At 36.3% G+C, this 16,794-nt stretch overlaps 1 protein-coding gene and 1 pseudogene across 2 annotated transcripts; both read left to right on the top strand.

The window, feature by feature from the left end:
• Positions 1–1,254: 1,254 nt before the first annotated feature.
• LOC137733351 (TMV resistance protein N-like) lies at positions 1,255–6,291 on the top strand (annotated as a pseudogene). The gene is made up of 6 exons (XR_015965591.1): positions 1,255–2,004; positions 2,450–3,548; positions 3,632–3,931; positions 4,114–5,238; positions 5,331–5,937; positions 6,054–6,291. The product of XR_015965591.1 is annotated as a TMV resistance protein N-like (transcript).
• A 2,828-nt stretch (positions 6,292–9,119) lies between these two features.
• Positions 9,120–14,268, top strand: LOC148695380 (disease resistance protein Roq1-like). The gene is made up of 6 exons (XM_088698919.1): positions 9,120–9,734; positions 10,697–11,795; positions 11,879–12,181; positions 12,365–13,213; positions 13,308–13,914; positions 14,031–14,268. The coding sequence occupies exons 1-6, from the start codon at positions 9,709–9,711 to the stop codon at positions 14,216–14,218; spliced, it is 3,072 nt and encodes a 1,023-aa protein (XP_088555045.1). The 5' UTR covers positions 9,120–9,708; the 3' UTR covers positions 14,219–14,268.
• Positions 14,269–16,794: the final 2,526 nt, after the last annotated feature.

Here is a 16,794-nt window from a genome sequence, read left to right as displayed (position 1 = left end):
CAAGTTGGACCTTTTTCAGCGTTGAAATGAAATATGAAAGGAGATCAAGTTGATATCATTCATCCACTTTTTTTTTTTTTTTTTTTGAATAAACGATATTGTCTACACTAAGAATAGGGAGTTGGCTAAGTATCACAATGGGCTAGCAATAACATGATTTAAATTTGCATTTGGCGAGAATCAAACCTAAAACTTCTCATTTACAAGTGAAGAGAAGTATCATTAGACCGTAATATTATTCATATGCTTTTAAATAATGAATAATCAAGAAAAACATTGCATGGAGTCCCCATCTCGTCACTTACCACCAGTGGCCATCACTTCCCTGAGCAAAAGAGATACTTCCAATTGCTTGACCAAAATATAATGATGTCAAAAGAGCGGGGAAAATGAGAAGGAAACTCCGGAGGGTAGAGGGAAGGAAAAGGAGAAAGGAGAAAAGGAGAAGGGAAAAGTAGAAAGGGAAGGAGGAAAATGAGAGGAAATGAGGGGAAAATGGGAAGGAAACTATGAAGGGTAGAGGGAAGGAAAAGGAGAAAAGGAGAAGGGAAAAGTAGAAAGGGAAGGAGGAAAATTAGAGGAAAATTCGGAGAACAGAGAGAAGGAGTAGGGAAAAGAAGAAAAGCGGAAAAGAAGGGAAAATGTGAAGGAAGCTTAGGAGGGTAGAGGAAAAGAGGGAAATGCATAAAAATAAAAAATAAAAAATCATTATGTCTACTAACGGAAGGGAGCAAAATGCTCCCAACTTCCCTTGTTTCTTACGTTATAAATTATATTTCGTATAATGAGAAACCAATATTTCTACTCTGAGGATATAGACACAACTTACCGAATCTCGTTACTATACAACAAGCCTATAACTGCACAACAATTCGATCAATCACCTTAAGTTCAACCATACATGTGCCAAGATTCAAGTTTTTCCAAACTTTCGTTATGAAACTAACTAAACATTACAAGTGCCACATTATTATGTGGTTATATCAAGTTTTAAATTTTGTCTCATAACCACATCATCTTTAGGACAATCAATCTTGCAGTTGAATATATAAACCTTCAATATGGTGATATTGGAAACACTAGTTGGTGGGTTGATTGGTAGAAATGGTTCCAACAATTCAAGAATGAGAAATAAGCATTGAGCAACGATCAAAATGTGTTTTATTTTATCACAAAATATGTTTGTGCAATTAGAAATGCATTTTATCACAAAAAGATGAGCAACGATCAATATAATTGTTATTTATAAAATCACACATAAAATAAGAAGTAATCTTTTCTTTTTCTTTTCATGTCTGCCACTAGCGGCGGACCATGACTTAAAGAAATGCTTTTTGGGTCAATGGATGGGAACTGCCCATTTTATAATATTGTTTGTAAATTTTTCTGGAAGTAGATGGAAATGATCCAATTACATATTTCCCCTGCTCACAGACATTTGCATTGCACCTAGCAAACACCAGTTTTTTTGTTTGAACATCGATCCACATCAATGGATCTTGTGAGAACATCTCCAGGAACCTCCTCTAATTCCAACATTTTTCGGGGTTATCGCTACGACGTGTTCTTGAGCTTCAGAGGCGAAGAAACTCGCAAGACTTTTACCGACCACCTCTACACAGCCTTGAACAACGCAGGATTTCTTACGTTCCGAGACGACGATAAACTTGAGAGAGGAGAAGATATAAAGCAAGGACTGCGGAAAGCAATCCAGCAGTCACGAACTTCTGTTGTCGTGTTTTCGAAAGATTATGCGTCATCCAGTTGGTGTCTTGATGAGCTTGTGCTGATCCTTGAACGCAAGCGGACCACCTCGGACCATATAGTTTTACCAGTCTTCTACGATGTCGATCCGTCCCACGTGAGGAAGCAGATAGGAAGTGTTGGAAAAGCATTTGCTAGAAGCCAGAAAAATCAGTCGTTGCAAAAGGTGGAGGGATGGAGGAAGGCACTTGCAAAGATTGCAGACCTAGCAGGCATGGTCTTGCAAAATCAAGCTGATGGGTAACTTTCATTATCTCCATTTCTCTTCTCTTTCTTGGGTCAATTTGATGTATGATCCGTAGTGACCTAGATTTTTATATATTTATTAATTCAATCTCAGTAGTGAATAATAATCTCAATTTAGGTCAACTTAAAGAAATCACACTCTACTCAACTCAAGGATTAGTCATTTTCCATGTTAATCTACTGGTTTCCAGTTGCTTAAATATTTTTGAAAGCTGGTGTGGAAAAAATTTAGGATGTGATCTGTAATGTATTTGTCTATACCTCGTTAAAGTGAACAGTATTATAAGCTTTCTGTTAAAGTTTTTTTTTTTTTTTTTTTTTCAATTTAATTTTGTCAACGGTCCTTTTTTTTTCTTCTTATTTAAACAAAGGCAATCAACATATATTCTAATTATCTAATTTCCCCTATTCATTTTTCATTTTGTTTGCAAATTCTTAGGTACGAGTCAAAGTTTATCAAAAACATTGTTAAAGTGATAGGAGACAAGTTAAGTCGCATACCATTGAGTGTTGAACCAAAATTGTTTGGAATTCAATCTCGAGCCGAACGCATCAATTTGTGGTTACAAGATGGATCAAGTGATGTTGGTATATTTGTTGTGTATGACATGTCTGGAATAGGGAAGACAACCATAGCAAAACAGGTTTACAATTCAAACTTTAGAAGCTTTCAAGGAAGTAGTTTCATTGAAAATATCAAAGAAACAGCAGATCGACCAAATGGCTTAGTTCAAATACAAATGCAACTTCTTTGTGATATTTTGAACGATAGGGAAGTGAAAATACACAGTGTTAGTGAGGGAATAATTAAGATTGAAAGGGCCATAAGATCTAGAAGAGTTCTACTTGTTCTTGATGATGTTGACCAAATGGACCAATTAGATGCAATCCTAAAGATGAAAGATCATTTTTATCCGGGAAGTAAGATACTGATAACAACTAGGCGTGAACGGTTGCTAAAGGCATATCAAGTTACAGAGGTGCACATAATTCAAACTTTGGATTACAATGAATCATTAAAGCTTTTGAGTTGGCATGCTTTTGGCCAGGACCATCCCATAGAAGAATACATGGGGCACTCAAAACAGCTAGTGCAACATAGCGACGGACTTCCATTAGCTCTAAAAGTTTTGGGTTCTTCTTTATCAGGGGAAAATATAGGTGTATGGGAAAGTGCATTGGAGAAGCTAAAAGTTATTCCTGATGGTGAAATCATAAATAAACTAAGAATAAGCTATGAAAGTTTAAAAGATGACCATGACCGGAAATTATTCCTCCACATTGCTTGTTTCCTAATAGGAAGGAACAAAAGTTACATTGTTAGAATATTGGATGGATGTGATTTCTATACAACCATTGGCATTGAAAATCTCATTGATAGATGCTTGGTGACACTTGATGAACACGGCAAGGTGAAAATGCATGACATGATTTGTGCTATGGGAAGAGAAATTGTTCGCCAACAATCAGAAGAGCCTGAGAAACGTAGTAGATTATGGCGCCATAAGGATTCTTTCCAAGTATTGAGGAAAAAGAATGTAAGAAACATGCCTTTTATGTCTATATATGTATTTCTTCTGGGTAAAATTATGCATATTAATGTCTCTTTTTTTTCCTTTAGGGTACAAAAAAAATCCAAGGTCTTGTCCTGGATATGCGTAACCATCCTGCAAAAAGTCCAATAAACACAAATGAGATAGTCTTGGAAACCAATGCATTTGCAAGGATGCGCAATTTACATCTACTCCATCTTAGTCATGTACGACTGGATGGATGTTATGCAGATTTCCCTACAGAATTAAGATGGTTGTGTTGGCTTGAATTTCCTTTAGATGCTATACCAATTGATTTTCCTTTGGAGAACGTAATTGTTCTTGAAATGCAATACAGTAGCTTGAGACAAGTATGCAGAGGAACAAAAGTATGTTACTCTATGCATTTCAATTCATTTTCCTTATTTTGTTAGTTTTTTATTTGTTGACTAACTCCATGTGTTAAAATGAACTACTATGTTTTCTTTAATTCGATGACTAATTTCTTATTTGAGATACTTATTTCATTGTTTTATTTTCTTTTTTCATTTTTTTTCCTCTGTTTCCACAGTTTCTTCCATCGTTGAAGATCCTTGACGTGAGCCATTCTCATGATCTTAGTGAAACCATTGACTTCTCACTTTCCCCCAATCTAGAGGAACTGATTCTTGTAGATTGCACAAGCCTGAAGAATGTTCATGAATCCATTGGAAACCTGAAGCGACTCGTGTACTTGAATATGAAGGATTGCAAGAATCTTAGGATTCTTCCGAAGAACATGTGCATGCTTAAATCACTTGAAACACTCATTTTATCTGGTTGCTCAAATCTTGATGAGTTTTCACAGTTTCTTCCATCGTTGAAGATCCTTGACGTGAGCCATTCTCATGGCTTTAGTGAAACCATTGACTTCTCACTTTTCCCCAATCTAGAGGAACTGATTCTTGTAGATTGCACAAGCCTGGAGAATGTTCATGAATCCATTGAAAACCTGGAGAGACTCGTGTACTTGAATATGAAGGATTGCAAGAATCTTAGGAAGCTTCCGAAGAACATGTGCATGCTTAAATCACTTGAAACACTCATTTTATCTGGTTGCTCAAATCTTGATGAGTCTCTAGTGGAGATGGTGAAGAAGATGGAGTCTCTGAAAGTTCTTGAGACAGATGGAATTCCAATAAGTGAATTATGGCCAGAAAGTAGTTCAGCTATCTTGAGTTATTTTCCAACCTTTGTGGTAGAGTTAAGTCTGAAGAGGTGCAGTCTTTCTGATGATGTGCTTCCTACGGACTTAAGTAATTAATCCCACTTGCGAAGACTACATTTAGATGAGAATCCAATTTGCAGTCTGCCAGTTTTCATCAAAGGTTTGAGAAGGATCGATGAACTCTGTTTCAAGCGTTGTGATAGGCTCGAATCGCTTGTGGGGTTGCCGGATGTACACCAAAGGGTATGTATAGTCGGATGCATATCATTAAAAAAATTATCTTTTCATTCCCTTAAGCGACGATGTTTAGTACATGTAGGTGACAGCTGCAATCTTATTGAGTGGGGGAGCTATTACAAGTTAGAGCCTATTGATAGAGTTGATGTGGAAATGATCAAACTTTTGGGCTTATGCAACTTGGAATCCATGCTAGCTGTTCGAATGAAATATCCACACTCATGCAGGGATCCAAAAAAGGTCCCCGTCCAGGTGCGCCTCTCTCTCTCTCTCTCATAAGTCTTAAATATATAATGGGAAAGAAATGACTAATTAATTTTGTTATGACTGTGGCAAATACATAGGGACTGTATCAACGTGGTATATTCAGCACGTTTTTTGTTGGGAATGAGGTTCCAGGCCAGTTCAGCTATAAAAGTACCAAGTCCTCGATATGTTTTATTGTCCCTTTACTACTTGCTAGTCACAGAATTCGAGGCTTGAACATCTTTGCTACCTATGCAAAGGAAAATTCAAATAATTATTTTACTTTACCTAGAATTGCTCCAATAATGATCAAAGTGAGAAACAAGAGTAAGGGTTTGAAGTGGATCCAAGCCCCAAAGTTCTATGGAATTCCAGGTGACGGAGAAGATATGATATGGTTGAGCCATTGGAAGATGGAGAATGAAGCAATATTACAATGTGGAGATGAAGTGGTGGTTTCGGTAATAACCGGACAATGTGACGTGTTTTGGGTAAAGGAGTTTGGTGTCGAGCTTGTGCAAGAGCACCAAGACAAGATGAGTACCCAACACAACTCCAAATCAGATCCTAATTATCCATTTGTTATCGGTGGAGATTTGGAGACGTGGAAGTGCAGACCGGGAATATACTTCCTGGGCGGTTGTGCAACAAAAGATACTGACGACATTGATATCCTCATCATGGACTCTGATGAAGAAGACACAAGTATGTTGTGTTGTTGTATTGCATTGAATTATACTCCATCCAAACACTTCCAGGTGTGTCCGTATTCATTTCAAAAACGTTTCCAATAAATTTTATGTTATTTGTACGTTTTTCAGACAAAGAAGGGCAAGAGAACGAACCTGATGACACAATTCCAAAGACGAGGGTTGTTAGCAATAACTGCAGCCTGAGAGGCTGGAAGGTGCGCCTCACAGCTGTCGGCTTCTTTTTCGCGCTTGCTCTTGTAGGTTGGTCCTCCATCTCCCAAAAAAAGAAGCGACACTCGTCCACAAGTCCACCATGAGTTTGTAATTTGACTTGGTATAGATATATATTTGCATTCCTTGCTCTCAAGATGTTTTCTACCTTCAAAACTTCAAGTTCAAAGCTAATCACTCTTAACCGCTTAAGATCTAAAAGCCCCTTGCAACTAGATACCAAAGTTTAAATGTGTTCAACGCCATCAAATATAGCATAAAATACATCCAGCATTAGCGATACTAGCAGAGTATCAGTAAATAAGTAAAACAAAAAAATGCTTCTACACATGGTAGCGTTGGTTCTTTTTTTTTTTTTTTTTTTTTTTTGTTTGGTGGGGTGGGGGGCGGGAATTATTTCGGCATCAGGGAAAACAAAAGCAGACCTCACGGGCTGCATATCCAAGTGGCAAACAAATCAAAATTTTAAATAAAGCTAATGGCGGATGAAGAGTATTGAAACACTTATAGCCCTCGAACACAGGCTACATGGTCTTTTCTTATAACAATAAAAGGAACAAATTCATCAAGTCACATTTGGGCCATTAAAAAAAAAAAATGAAGCAAACACCACAAACAACCCAAAATATGTTCAAACCTAGTATCAAACTAATTATAAACTGCATCCATCCCAATTAATGAATTTATAGCTCATTTGGGTGTTAAAAGTTAAAACTAATTATAAACTGCATCCATCTCAAACAATGAATTTGTACCTCATTTGGAAGTTAAAATAGCATGGAGTCCCCCTCTAGTCACTTACCACTAGTGGCCATCACTTCCCTGAGCAAAAGAGATACTTCCAATTGCTTGACCAAAATATAATGATGTCAAAAGAGCGGGGAAAATGAGAAGGAAACTCTGGAGGGTAGAGGGAAGGAAAAGGAGAAAGGAGAAAAGGAGAAGGGAAAAGTAGAAAGGGAAGGAGGAAAATGAGAGGAAATGAGGGGAAAATGGGAAGGAAACTCTGAAGGGTCGAGGGAAGGAAAAGGAGAAAAGGAGAAGGGAAAAGTAGAAAGGGAAGGAGGAAAATGAGAGGAAATTTTGGAGAATAGAGAAAAAGGAGTAGGGAAAAGAAGAAAAGCGGAAAAGAAGGGAAAATGTGAAGGAAGCTTAGGAGGGTAGAGGAAAAGAGGGAAATGCATAAAAATAAAAAATAAAAAATCATTACACTAACGGAAGGGAGCAAAATGCTCCCAACTTTCCTTGTTTCTTACATTGTAAATTATATTTCGTATAATGAGAAACCAATATTCCTACCCCGAGGATATAGACACAACTTGCTGAATCTCGTTACTATACAATAAGCTTATAACTGTACAACAATTCGATCAATCATCTTAAGTTCAACCATACATGTACCAAGATTCAATTTTTTATAAACTTTCGTTATGAAACTAATTGAACATTACAAGTGCCACATTATTATGTGGTTATATCAAGTTTTAAATTTTGTCTCATAACCACATCATCTTTAGGACAATCAATCTTGCAGTTGAATATATAAACCTTCGATATGGTGATATTGGAAACACTAGTTGGTGGGTTGATTGGTAGAAATGGTTTCAACAATTCAAGAACGAGAAATAAGCATTGAGCAACGATCAAAATGTGTTTTATTTTATCACAAAAGATGTTTGTGCAATTAGAAATGCATTTTACCACAAAAAGATGAGCAACGATCAATATAATTGTTAATTATAAAATCACACATAAAATAAGAAGTAATCTTTACTTTTTCTTTTCATGTCTGCCACTAGCGGCCGACCATGACTTAAAGAAATGCTTTTTGGGTCAATGGATGGGAACAACCCATTATATAATATTGTTTATAAATTTTTGGGTTGTTTAGATATAGACCCATACAACTCATATATCTCGGATAAAAACCCACCTATGAATCAACATATAGTAAAAACCCAAAATTTAAATAAATTGCCACATAAGAAAACAAATAACCTATTAATATAAGTTATTTGCAATTTATGCCACAACTTTCTATAACTGTTCTCATACAAACATTATTAGCCAACCATTATGGCTAACGTTTTTAACAATTTCTTTTACCAATCTAATAATGGATTAATATAATGCATTACAATATCTCTTAACTATATAACTTTATATAAATTATTTTGCGAACACATAAACATACATATGATAGTAAAACATAAAATAGAAGATACATTTTTTGAAAAGTTAAATTGTAGGTAAATTATATTCATACGAAAACAAAACTGTAGATACACTAGTGTTGTTAAAAAAGGTAAATCTTTTATGTAGTATTGTAGATACATTATTGTCACAGTAGGTAAATTAGTTTCATATAAAATCAAAAAGTAGGTAAATTATATTCATACAAAAATAACATTGTGGATACATTATTGTTAAATAAGAACATGTAAAATTTTATCCTAAAATTTGAACAATAGGTACATTATTTTATTGATAAATATTTTAAAAGATAGACTATTTCACTAATGTATATATATTTAAATTGAAAAATGTTGTTAAGATTAAGAAAACTTGCCAAATTAATTCCTATATCGAATTAGAAGCAAATTTTATGGAGTGAGAGAAACATGAATCAACCCAATTAATTACAAAGCGTGGAAATCTTGAATTCTCATATAACATGCAATGCATTTAGAATATTAGTACTTTTTTTGTTTTTTTTTTTAAATCATTAATCCTCCTTAAAATCTACATATGTTTAATTGTGCACATTACACATGCAAAAAGGGGTATTTTAGGCATTCGAAAAATTTTAAATGTGTAAAGTCAAACATAGTTAATGATTTTACTTATGTGGAGTCTAGTTATTGGGTTTTATTTGAGTAAAAAATTTATATCAGGTTTTATATGAAAGAAATTGAGTTTGAGGGGTTAAAGTCATATTTTCAGTAAATTTTTCTGGACGTAGATGGAAAGGACCCAATTACATATTTCCCCTGCTCACAGACATTTGCATTGCACCTAGCAAACACCAGTTTTTTTGTTTGAACATCGATCCACATCAATGGCTCTTGTGAGAACATCTCCAGGAGCCTCCTCTGATTCCAACACTTTTCGGGGTTATCGCTACGAAGTGTTCTTGAGCTTCAGAGGCGAAGAGAGGCGAAGAAACTCGCAAGACTTTTACCGACCACCTCTACACAGCCTTGAACAACGCATGATTTCTTACGTTCCGAGACAACGATGAACTTGAGAGAGGAGAAGATATAAAGCCAGGACTGTGGAAAGCGATCCAGCAGTCACGAACTTCTGTTGTCGTGTTTTCGAAAGATTACGCGTCATCCAGTAGGTGTCTTGATGAGCTTGTGCTGATCCTTGAACGCAAGCGGACCACCTCGGACATGTAGTTTTACCAGTCTTCTACGATGTCGATCCGTCCCACGTGAGGAAGCAGACAGGAAGTGTTAGAAAAGCATTTGCTAGAAGCCAGAAAAATCAGTCACCGGAAAAGGTGGAGGGATGGAGGAAGGCACTTGCAGAGATTGCAGATCTAGCAGGCATGGTCTTACAAAATCAAGCTGATGGGTAACTTTCATTATCTCCATTTCTCTTCTCTTTCTTGGGTCAATTTGATGTATGATCCGTAGTGACCTAGATTTTTATATATTTATTAATTCAATCTCAGTAGTGAATAATAATCTCAATTTAGGTCAACTTAAAAGAAATCACACTCAGCTCAACTCAAGGATTAGTCATTTTCCATGTTAATCTACTGGTTTCTAGTTGCTTAAATATTTTTGAAAGCTGGTGTGGCAAAAAGTTAGGATGTGATCTATAATGTATTTGTCTATAGTTCAGATAAATTATGCAATATATTCTTTTTTTTTTTAGGAAAACTAATAAAAAAGTGTTTGAGTTTTAACGATAAGAGTAAAATAAAGGGTAAAATAAATAATATCAGGATTGACTTTTTAGTATAAAAATATGATTTTTCGTTAAAATGAACAGTAACAGAGCTTTTTGTTAAATTTTTTTTTTTTTTTTTTCCAATTAATTTTGTCAGCAGTCCTCTTTTTGCTTAAATATTTTTGAAAGCTGGTGTGCAAAAAAGTTAGGATGTGATATGTAATGTATTTGTCTATAGTTCATATAAATTATGCGATGTATTTCTTTTTTTAGGAAAACTAATGAAAAATGTTTGAGTTTTAACGATAAGGACTTAGGAAAACTAATGAAATTTTTTTGAGTTTTAACGATAAGAACAAAATAAAGGGTAAAATGAATAGTATCAGAATTGATTTTTTAGTGTAAAAATGTGCGTTAAATTTTTTTGAAAGCTGGTGTGGAAAAAAAGTTAGGATGTGATTTGTGATGTATTTGTCTATAGTTCGTATAAATTATGCGCTGTATTCCTTTCTTCTTCTTTTTTTCAATTTAATTTTGTCAGCAGTCCTCTTTTTTTTTCTTATTTAAACAAAGGCAATGAACACATGTTTTAATTATCTAATTTCCCCAATTCATTTTTCATTTTGTTTGCAAATTCTTAGGTACGAGTCAAAGTTTATCAAAAACATTGTTAAAATGATAGGAGACAAGTTAAGTCGCACGCCGTTGAGTGTTGAACCAAAATTGATTGGAATTCAATCTCAAGCCAAACACATCAATTTGTGGTTACAAGATGGATCAAGTGATGTTGGTATATTTGTTGTGTATGGCATGTCTGGAATAGGGAAGACAACCATTGCAAAACATGTTTACAATTCAAACTTTAGAAGCTTTCAAGGAAGTAGTTTCATTGAAAATATCAAAGAAACAGCAGATCGACCAAATGGTTTAGTTCAAATACAAATGCAACTTCTTTGTGATATTTTGAACGACAGAGAAATGAAAATACACAGTGTTAGTGAGGGAATAATTAAGATTGAAAGGGCCATAAGCTTTAGAAGAGTTCTACTTGTTCTTGATGATGTTGACCAAATGGACCAATTAGATGCAATCCTAAGGATGAAAGATCATTTTTATCCGGGAAGTAAGATACTAATAACAACTAGGCGTGAAAAGTTGCTAAGGGCAGATCAAGTTATAGAGGTGCACAAAGTTCAAACTTTGGATTACAATGAATCATTAAAGCTTTTGAGTTGGCATGCTTTTGGCCAGGACCATCCCATAGAAGAATACATGGAGCACTCAAACCAGCTAGTGCAACATAGCGGCAGACTTCCATTAGCTCTAAAGGTTTTGGGTTCTTCTTTATCAGGGGAAAGTATAGATGTATGGGAAAGTGCATTGGAGAAGCTAAAAGTTATTCCTGATGGTCAAATCATGAAGAAACTAAGAATAAGCTACGAAAGTTTAAAAGATGAACATGACCGGCAATTATTCCTCCACATTGCTTGTTTCCTAATAGGAAGGAACAAAAGCTACATTGTTAGGATACTCGATGGATGTGATTTCTATACAATCATTGGCATTCAAAATCTCATTGACAGATGCTTGGTGACACTTGATGAATATGGCAAGGTGGAAATGCATGACATGATTTGTGCTATGGGAAGAGAAATTGCTCACCAAGAATCAGAAGAGCCTGAGAAACGTAGTAGATTATGGCGCCATAAGGATTCTTTCCATGTATTGAGGAAAAAGAATGTAAGAAACATGCCTTTTATGCCTATATATGTATTTCTTCTTGTGAAAATTATGCATATTAATGTCTCTTTTTTTTCTTTTAGGGTACAAAAAAAAAAATCCAAGGTCTTGTCCTGGATATGCGTAACCATCCTGTAAACAGTCCAATAAACACAAATGAGATAGTCTTGGAAACCAATGCATTTGCAAGGATGCGCAATTTACAACTACTCCATCTTAGTCATGTACGACTGGATGGATGTTATGCAGATTTCCCTACAGGATTAAGATGGTTGTGTTGGCTTGAATTTCCTTTGGATTCTATACCAATTGATTTTCCTTTGGAGAACGTAATTGTTCTTGAAATGCAATACAGTAGCTTGAGACAAGTATGCAGAGGAACAAAAGTATGTTACTCTATGCATTTCAATTCCCTTTCCTTATTTAGTTAGTTTTTTATTTGTTGACTAACTTCATGTGTTAAAATGAACTACTATGTTTTCTTTAATTCGATGACTAATTTCTTATCTTAGATACTTATTTCATTGTTCTATTTTCTTTTCTTCTTTTTTTTTCCTTTGTTTCCACAGTTTCTTCCATCGTTGAAGATCCTTGACGTGAGCCATTCTCATGGCCTTAGTGAAACCATTGACTTCTCACTTTCCCCTAATCTAGAGCAACTGATTCTTGTAGATTGCACAAGCCTGAAGAATGTTCATGAATCCATTGGAAACCTGAAACGACTCGTGTACTTGAATATGAAGGATTGCAAGAATCTTAGGATTCTTCCGAAGAACATGTGCATGCTTAAATCACTTGAAACACTCATTTTATCTGGTTGCTCAAATCTTGATGAGTTTCCAGTGGAGATGGTGAAGAAGATGGAGTTTCTGCAAGTTCTTGAGATAGATGGAATTCCAATAAGTGAATTATGGCCAGAAAGTAGTTCAGCTATCTTGAGTTATTTTCCAACCTCTGTGGTAGAGTTAAGTCTGAAGAGGTGCAGTCTTTCTGATGATGTGCTTCCTACGGATTTAAGTAATTTATCCCACTTGCGAAGACTACATTTAGATGGGAATCCAATTTGCAGTCTGCCAGTTTTCATCAAAGGTTTGAGAAGGATCGATGAACTCTGTTTCAAGGGTTGTGATAGGCTCGAATCGCTTGTGGGGTTGCCGCACATACACCAAAGGGTATGTATAGTCGGATGCATATCATTAAAAAAATTATCTTTTCATTCCCTTAAGCGACGATGTTTAGTACATGTGGGTGACAACTGCAATCTTATTGAGTGGGGGAGCTATTACAAGTTAGAGCCTATTGATAGAGTTGATGTGGAAATGATCAAACTTTTGGGCTTATGCAACTTGGAATCCATGCTAGCTGTTCGAATGAAATATCCACACTCATGCAGGGATCCAAAAAAGGTCCCCGTCCAGGTGCGCCTCTCTTTCTCTCTCTCTCATAAGTCTTAAATATATAATGGGAAAGAAATGACTAATTAATTTTGTTATGACTGTGGCAAATACATAGGGACTGTTTCAACTTGGTATATTCAGCACGTTTTTTGTTGGGAATGAGGTTCCAGGCCAGTTCAGCTATAGAAGTACCAAGTCCTCGATATCTTTTATTGTCCCTTTACTACTTGCTAGTCACAGAATTCGAGGCTTGAACATCTTTGCTACCTATGCAAAGGAAAATTCAAATAATTATTTTACTTTACCTAGAATTGCTCCAATAATGATCAAAGTGAGAAACAAGAGTAAGGGTCTGAAGTGGATCCAAGCCCCAAAGTTCTATGGAATTCCAGGTGACGGAGAAGATATGATATGGTTGAGCCATTGGAAGATGGAGAATGAAGCAATATTACAATGTGGAGATGAAGTTGTGGTTTCGGTAATAACCGGACGACGTGACGTGTTTTGGGTAAAGGAGTTTGGTGTCGAGCTTGTGCAAGAGCACCAAGACAAGATGAGTACCCAACACAACTCCAAATCAGATCCTAATTATCCATATTTTATCGATGGAGATTTGAAGACGTGGAAGTGCAGACCGAGAATATACTTCCTGGGCTGTTGTGCAACAAAAGATACTGACGACATTGATATACTCATCATGGACTCTGATGAAGAAGACACAAGTATGTTGTGTTGTTGTATTGCATTGAATTATACTCCATCCAAACACTTCCAGGTGTGTCCGTATTCATTTCAAAAACGTTTCCAATAAATTTTATGTTATTTGTATGTTTTTCAGACAAAGAAGGACAAGAGAATGAACCTGATGACACAATTCCAAAGACGAGGGTTGCTAGCAATAACTGCAGCCTGCGAGGCTGGAAGGTGTGCCTCATAGCTGTCGGCTTCTTTTTCGCACTTGCTCTAGTAGGTTGGTCCTCCATCTCCCAAAAAAAGAAGCGACACTCGCCCACGAGCCCACCATGAGTTTGTAATTTGACTTGGTATAGATATATCTTTGCATTCCTTGCTCTCAAGATGTTTTCTACCTTCAAAACTTCAAGTTCAACGCTAATCATTCTTAACCGCTTGAGATCTAAGAGCCCCTTGCAACTAGATACCGAAGTTTAGCAGGCCTCACAGGCTGCACATCCAAGTGGCAAACAAAATTTTAAATAAATCTAATGGCGGATGAAGAGTATTGAAACACTTATAGCCACTGAACACAGGCTACATGGTCTTTTCTTATAACAATAAAAGAAACAAATTCATCAAGTCACATTTGGGCTATTAAAAAAAAATGAAGCAAACACCACAAACAACCCAAAATATGTTCAAACCTAGTATCAAACTAATTATAAACTGCATCCATCCCAATTAATGAATTTATACCTCATTTGGGCGTTAAAACTAATTATAAACTGCATGCATACCAAACAATGAATTTGTACCTCATTTGGAAGTTAAAATAGCACATGGGAAAAATGAAAATTCCATGGGACATTTAATCCAACGAATTTACAGATGGGTCCTAAGATTAGCATATGATTATAGTTAACCACAAGTATATGCAATCAGTCCCTCTCCCTGTGTAGTGTTGTCCCCCCTCAGGAACCTGCACATCCATAAATCATGTTTAGTCATGTTTAAATTACTAAACGTACAAAACTTAAGAAAAACCCATCTTGATGTTAAAAATATGAATTGTATCTAAGGAGAAATTTTTAATTGTAATGCGAACACAAGTGGTACACTATATATTTTAATAGAAGCGGTGAGAAATTTTATTTTTTAAGTTATTAACTTTTTAGTGACACGTGATGCACCATCCCGTGTACCGATCATAGTAAAAAATTCCTCGTATATGAGCATGCACGTGAGACCTTGGGAACTGTGAAATTTTCATTCTTTTCAATTTAGATGTAAGAGTTAAAATCTTACAGTGCCAAATACACAACTGCTGATTTCCTCATCTGACCTGCCTAACCATTTTGCTTGGATCTCTCACATAAGAAGCAGCTTGTTCACTAATATTCTGCAATTGGAAAAAGGAAAATGAATTCTTGGTGAATATCTGGCAAAGCATGGCACAAGTCCGTCATAAGGAAAGGCATGGTTACAAGTTCAATTATAGAGCCAGACCTGATTAAAGTAGTATGATTCTCTCCTCTCTTTTTTTCCCTTTCTTTCCCTCTCTTCCTATTTGAACGGTCACGGTTAAGCCACGTCAACATCTTATATTAATTTTTTATAGAAAGAGAAAGACAACATAAAGAATATGAAAGGAGAAGATGGAAGGGGATGTAAAGAGGAGGGGAGAGAATCCTAATCCCTGATTAAAATCATGCAGTTTGCTTTTAATAGCAGCAGCACCTGTGGTTACCCTTGTCTTCCTCTGCCATTTGTCTATCGATTTGTTTCTGAAAGTGGCTATTCTACAAGACACAGCATGACAGGTCTTAGTTAGACCAAGTAACTGGCATAGAAATGCTTTCTAAAGCAAGAATCTGAACTCGAGAGCTTTGTGCCAGAGAGACTTCAGAAAAATGAAAAGAAAAAAACATAGAATATGAGTAAGAATAAACATCGATCAAACAATAATTCACTATATAAATCATTTTTTAAACTTTAAAGTGTGGCTTAAAAAGAAGCTTCAAACAAGTAGCAATAATTTCATATTGAAAAATAAAACCTATTTCATGGATATTACAAGAGCCATTATTTTGAAAAACACACCTTTTGGTTCTCCACTGCTTGACTTTTAAGAAGATCTTCGTCCTTGTGAAGATTCAGATTCTTTAAAATATCTTTGCAACGGAATAAACAAAACCAATCTAGGCCAAAATTGACTTATTCGATTTGATTATGTTCACTGATTTTTCTATTCACATATTTACTGTCACATCCCGGCCCGGGACGGATCACTTCCCGAGCCCGCTCCACCACCGTAGCACGATATTGTCTGCTTTGGGCTTACCATTCCCTCACGATTTTGTTTTTGGGAACTCACGAGCAACTTCCCAGTGGGTCACCCATCATGGGATTGCTCTAGCCCCCTTCTCGCTTAACTTCAGAATTCCTATAGAACCCGAAGCCAGTGAGCTCCCAAAAGGCCTCGTGCTAGGTAGATATGGGAATATACATATAAGGATCACTCCCCTGGGTGATGTGGGATGTCACAATCCACCCCCCTTAGGGCCCCGACGTCCTCGTCGGTACACCACGGCCAGGGTTAGGCTCTGATACCAAATTTGTCACATCCCCGCCCGGGACGGATCACTTCCCGAGCCCGCTCCACCACCGTAGCGCGATATTGTTTGCTTTGGGCTTACCATTCCCTCACGGTTTTGTTTTTGGGAACTTACGAGCAACTTCCCAGTAGGTCACCCATCATGGGATTGCTCTAGCCCCCTTCTCGCTTAACTTCGGAGTTCCTATAGAACCCGAAGCCAGTGAGCTCCCAAAAGGCCTCGTGCTAGGTAGATATGAGAATATACATATAAGGATCACTCCCCTGGGTGATGTTGGATGTCACATTTACCCTACTTGCCATGTAGTTTTGG

The sequence above is a fragment of the Pyrus communis genome, chromosome 8, assembly GCF_041283825.1.
Source record: "Pyrus communis isolate YQ-2024b chromosome 8, ASM4128382v1, whole genome shotgun sequence".
Classification (NCBI taxonomy): Eukaryota; Viridiplantae; Streptophyta; class Magnoliopsida; order Rosales; family Rosaceae; genus Pyrus; species Pyrus communis.
Note: the sequence above shows the minus strand (reverse complement) of the source record. Positions and strands in the feature narration are given on the sequence as shown.

What these genes read in the sequence shown, in the direction of transcription:
- LOC148695380 (XM_088698919.1), top strand. Translation starts at nt 9,709, where the DNA reads ATGGTCTTACAAAATCAAGCTGATGG. An exon ending in ATGTATTGAGGAAAAAGAAT is followed by an intron (nt 11,796 to 11,878) that starts GTAAGAAACATG and finishes TTTTTCTTTTAG; the next exon opens with GGTACAAAAAAAAAAATCCA. An exon ending in CAAAAAAGGTCCCCGTCCAG is followed by an intron (nt 13,214 to 13,307) that starts GTGCGCCTCTCT and finishes GCAAATACATAG; the next exon opens with GGACTGTTTCAACTTGGTAT.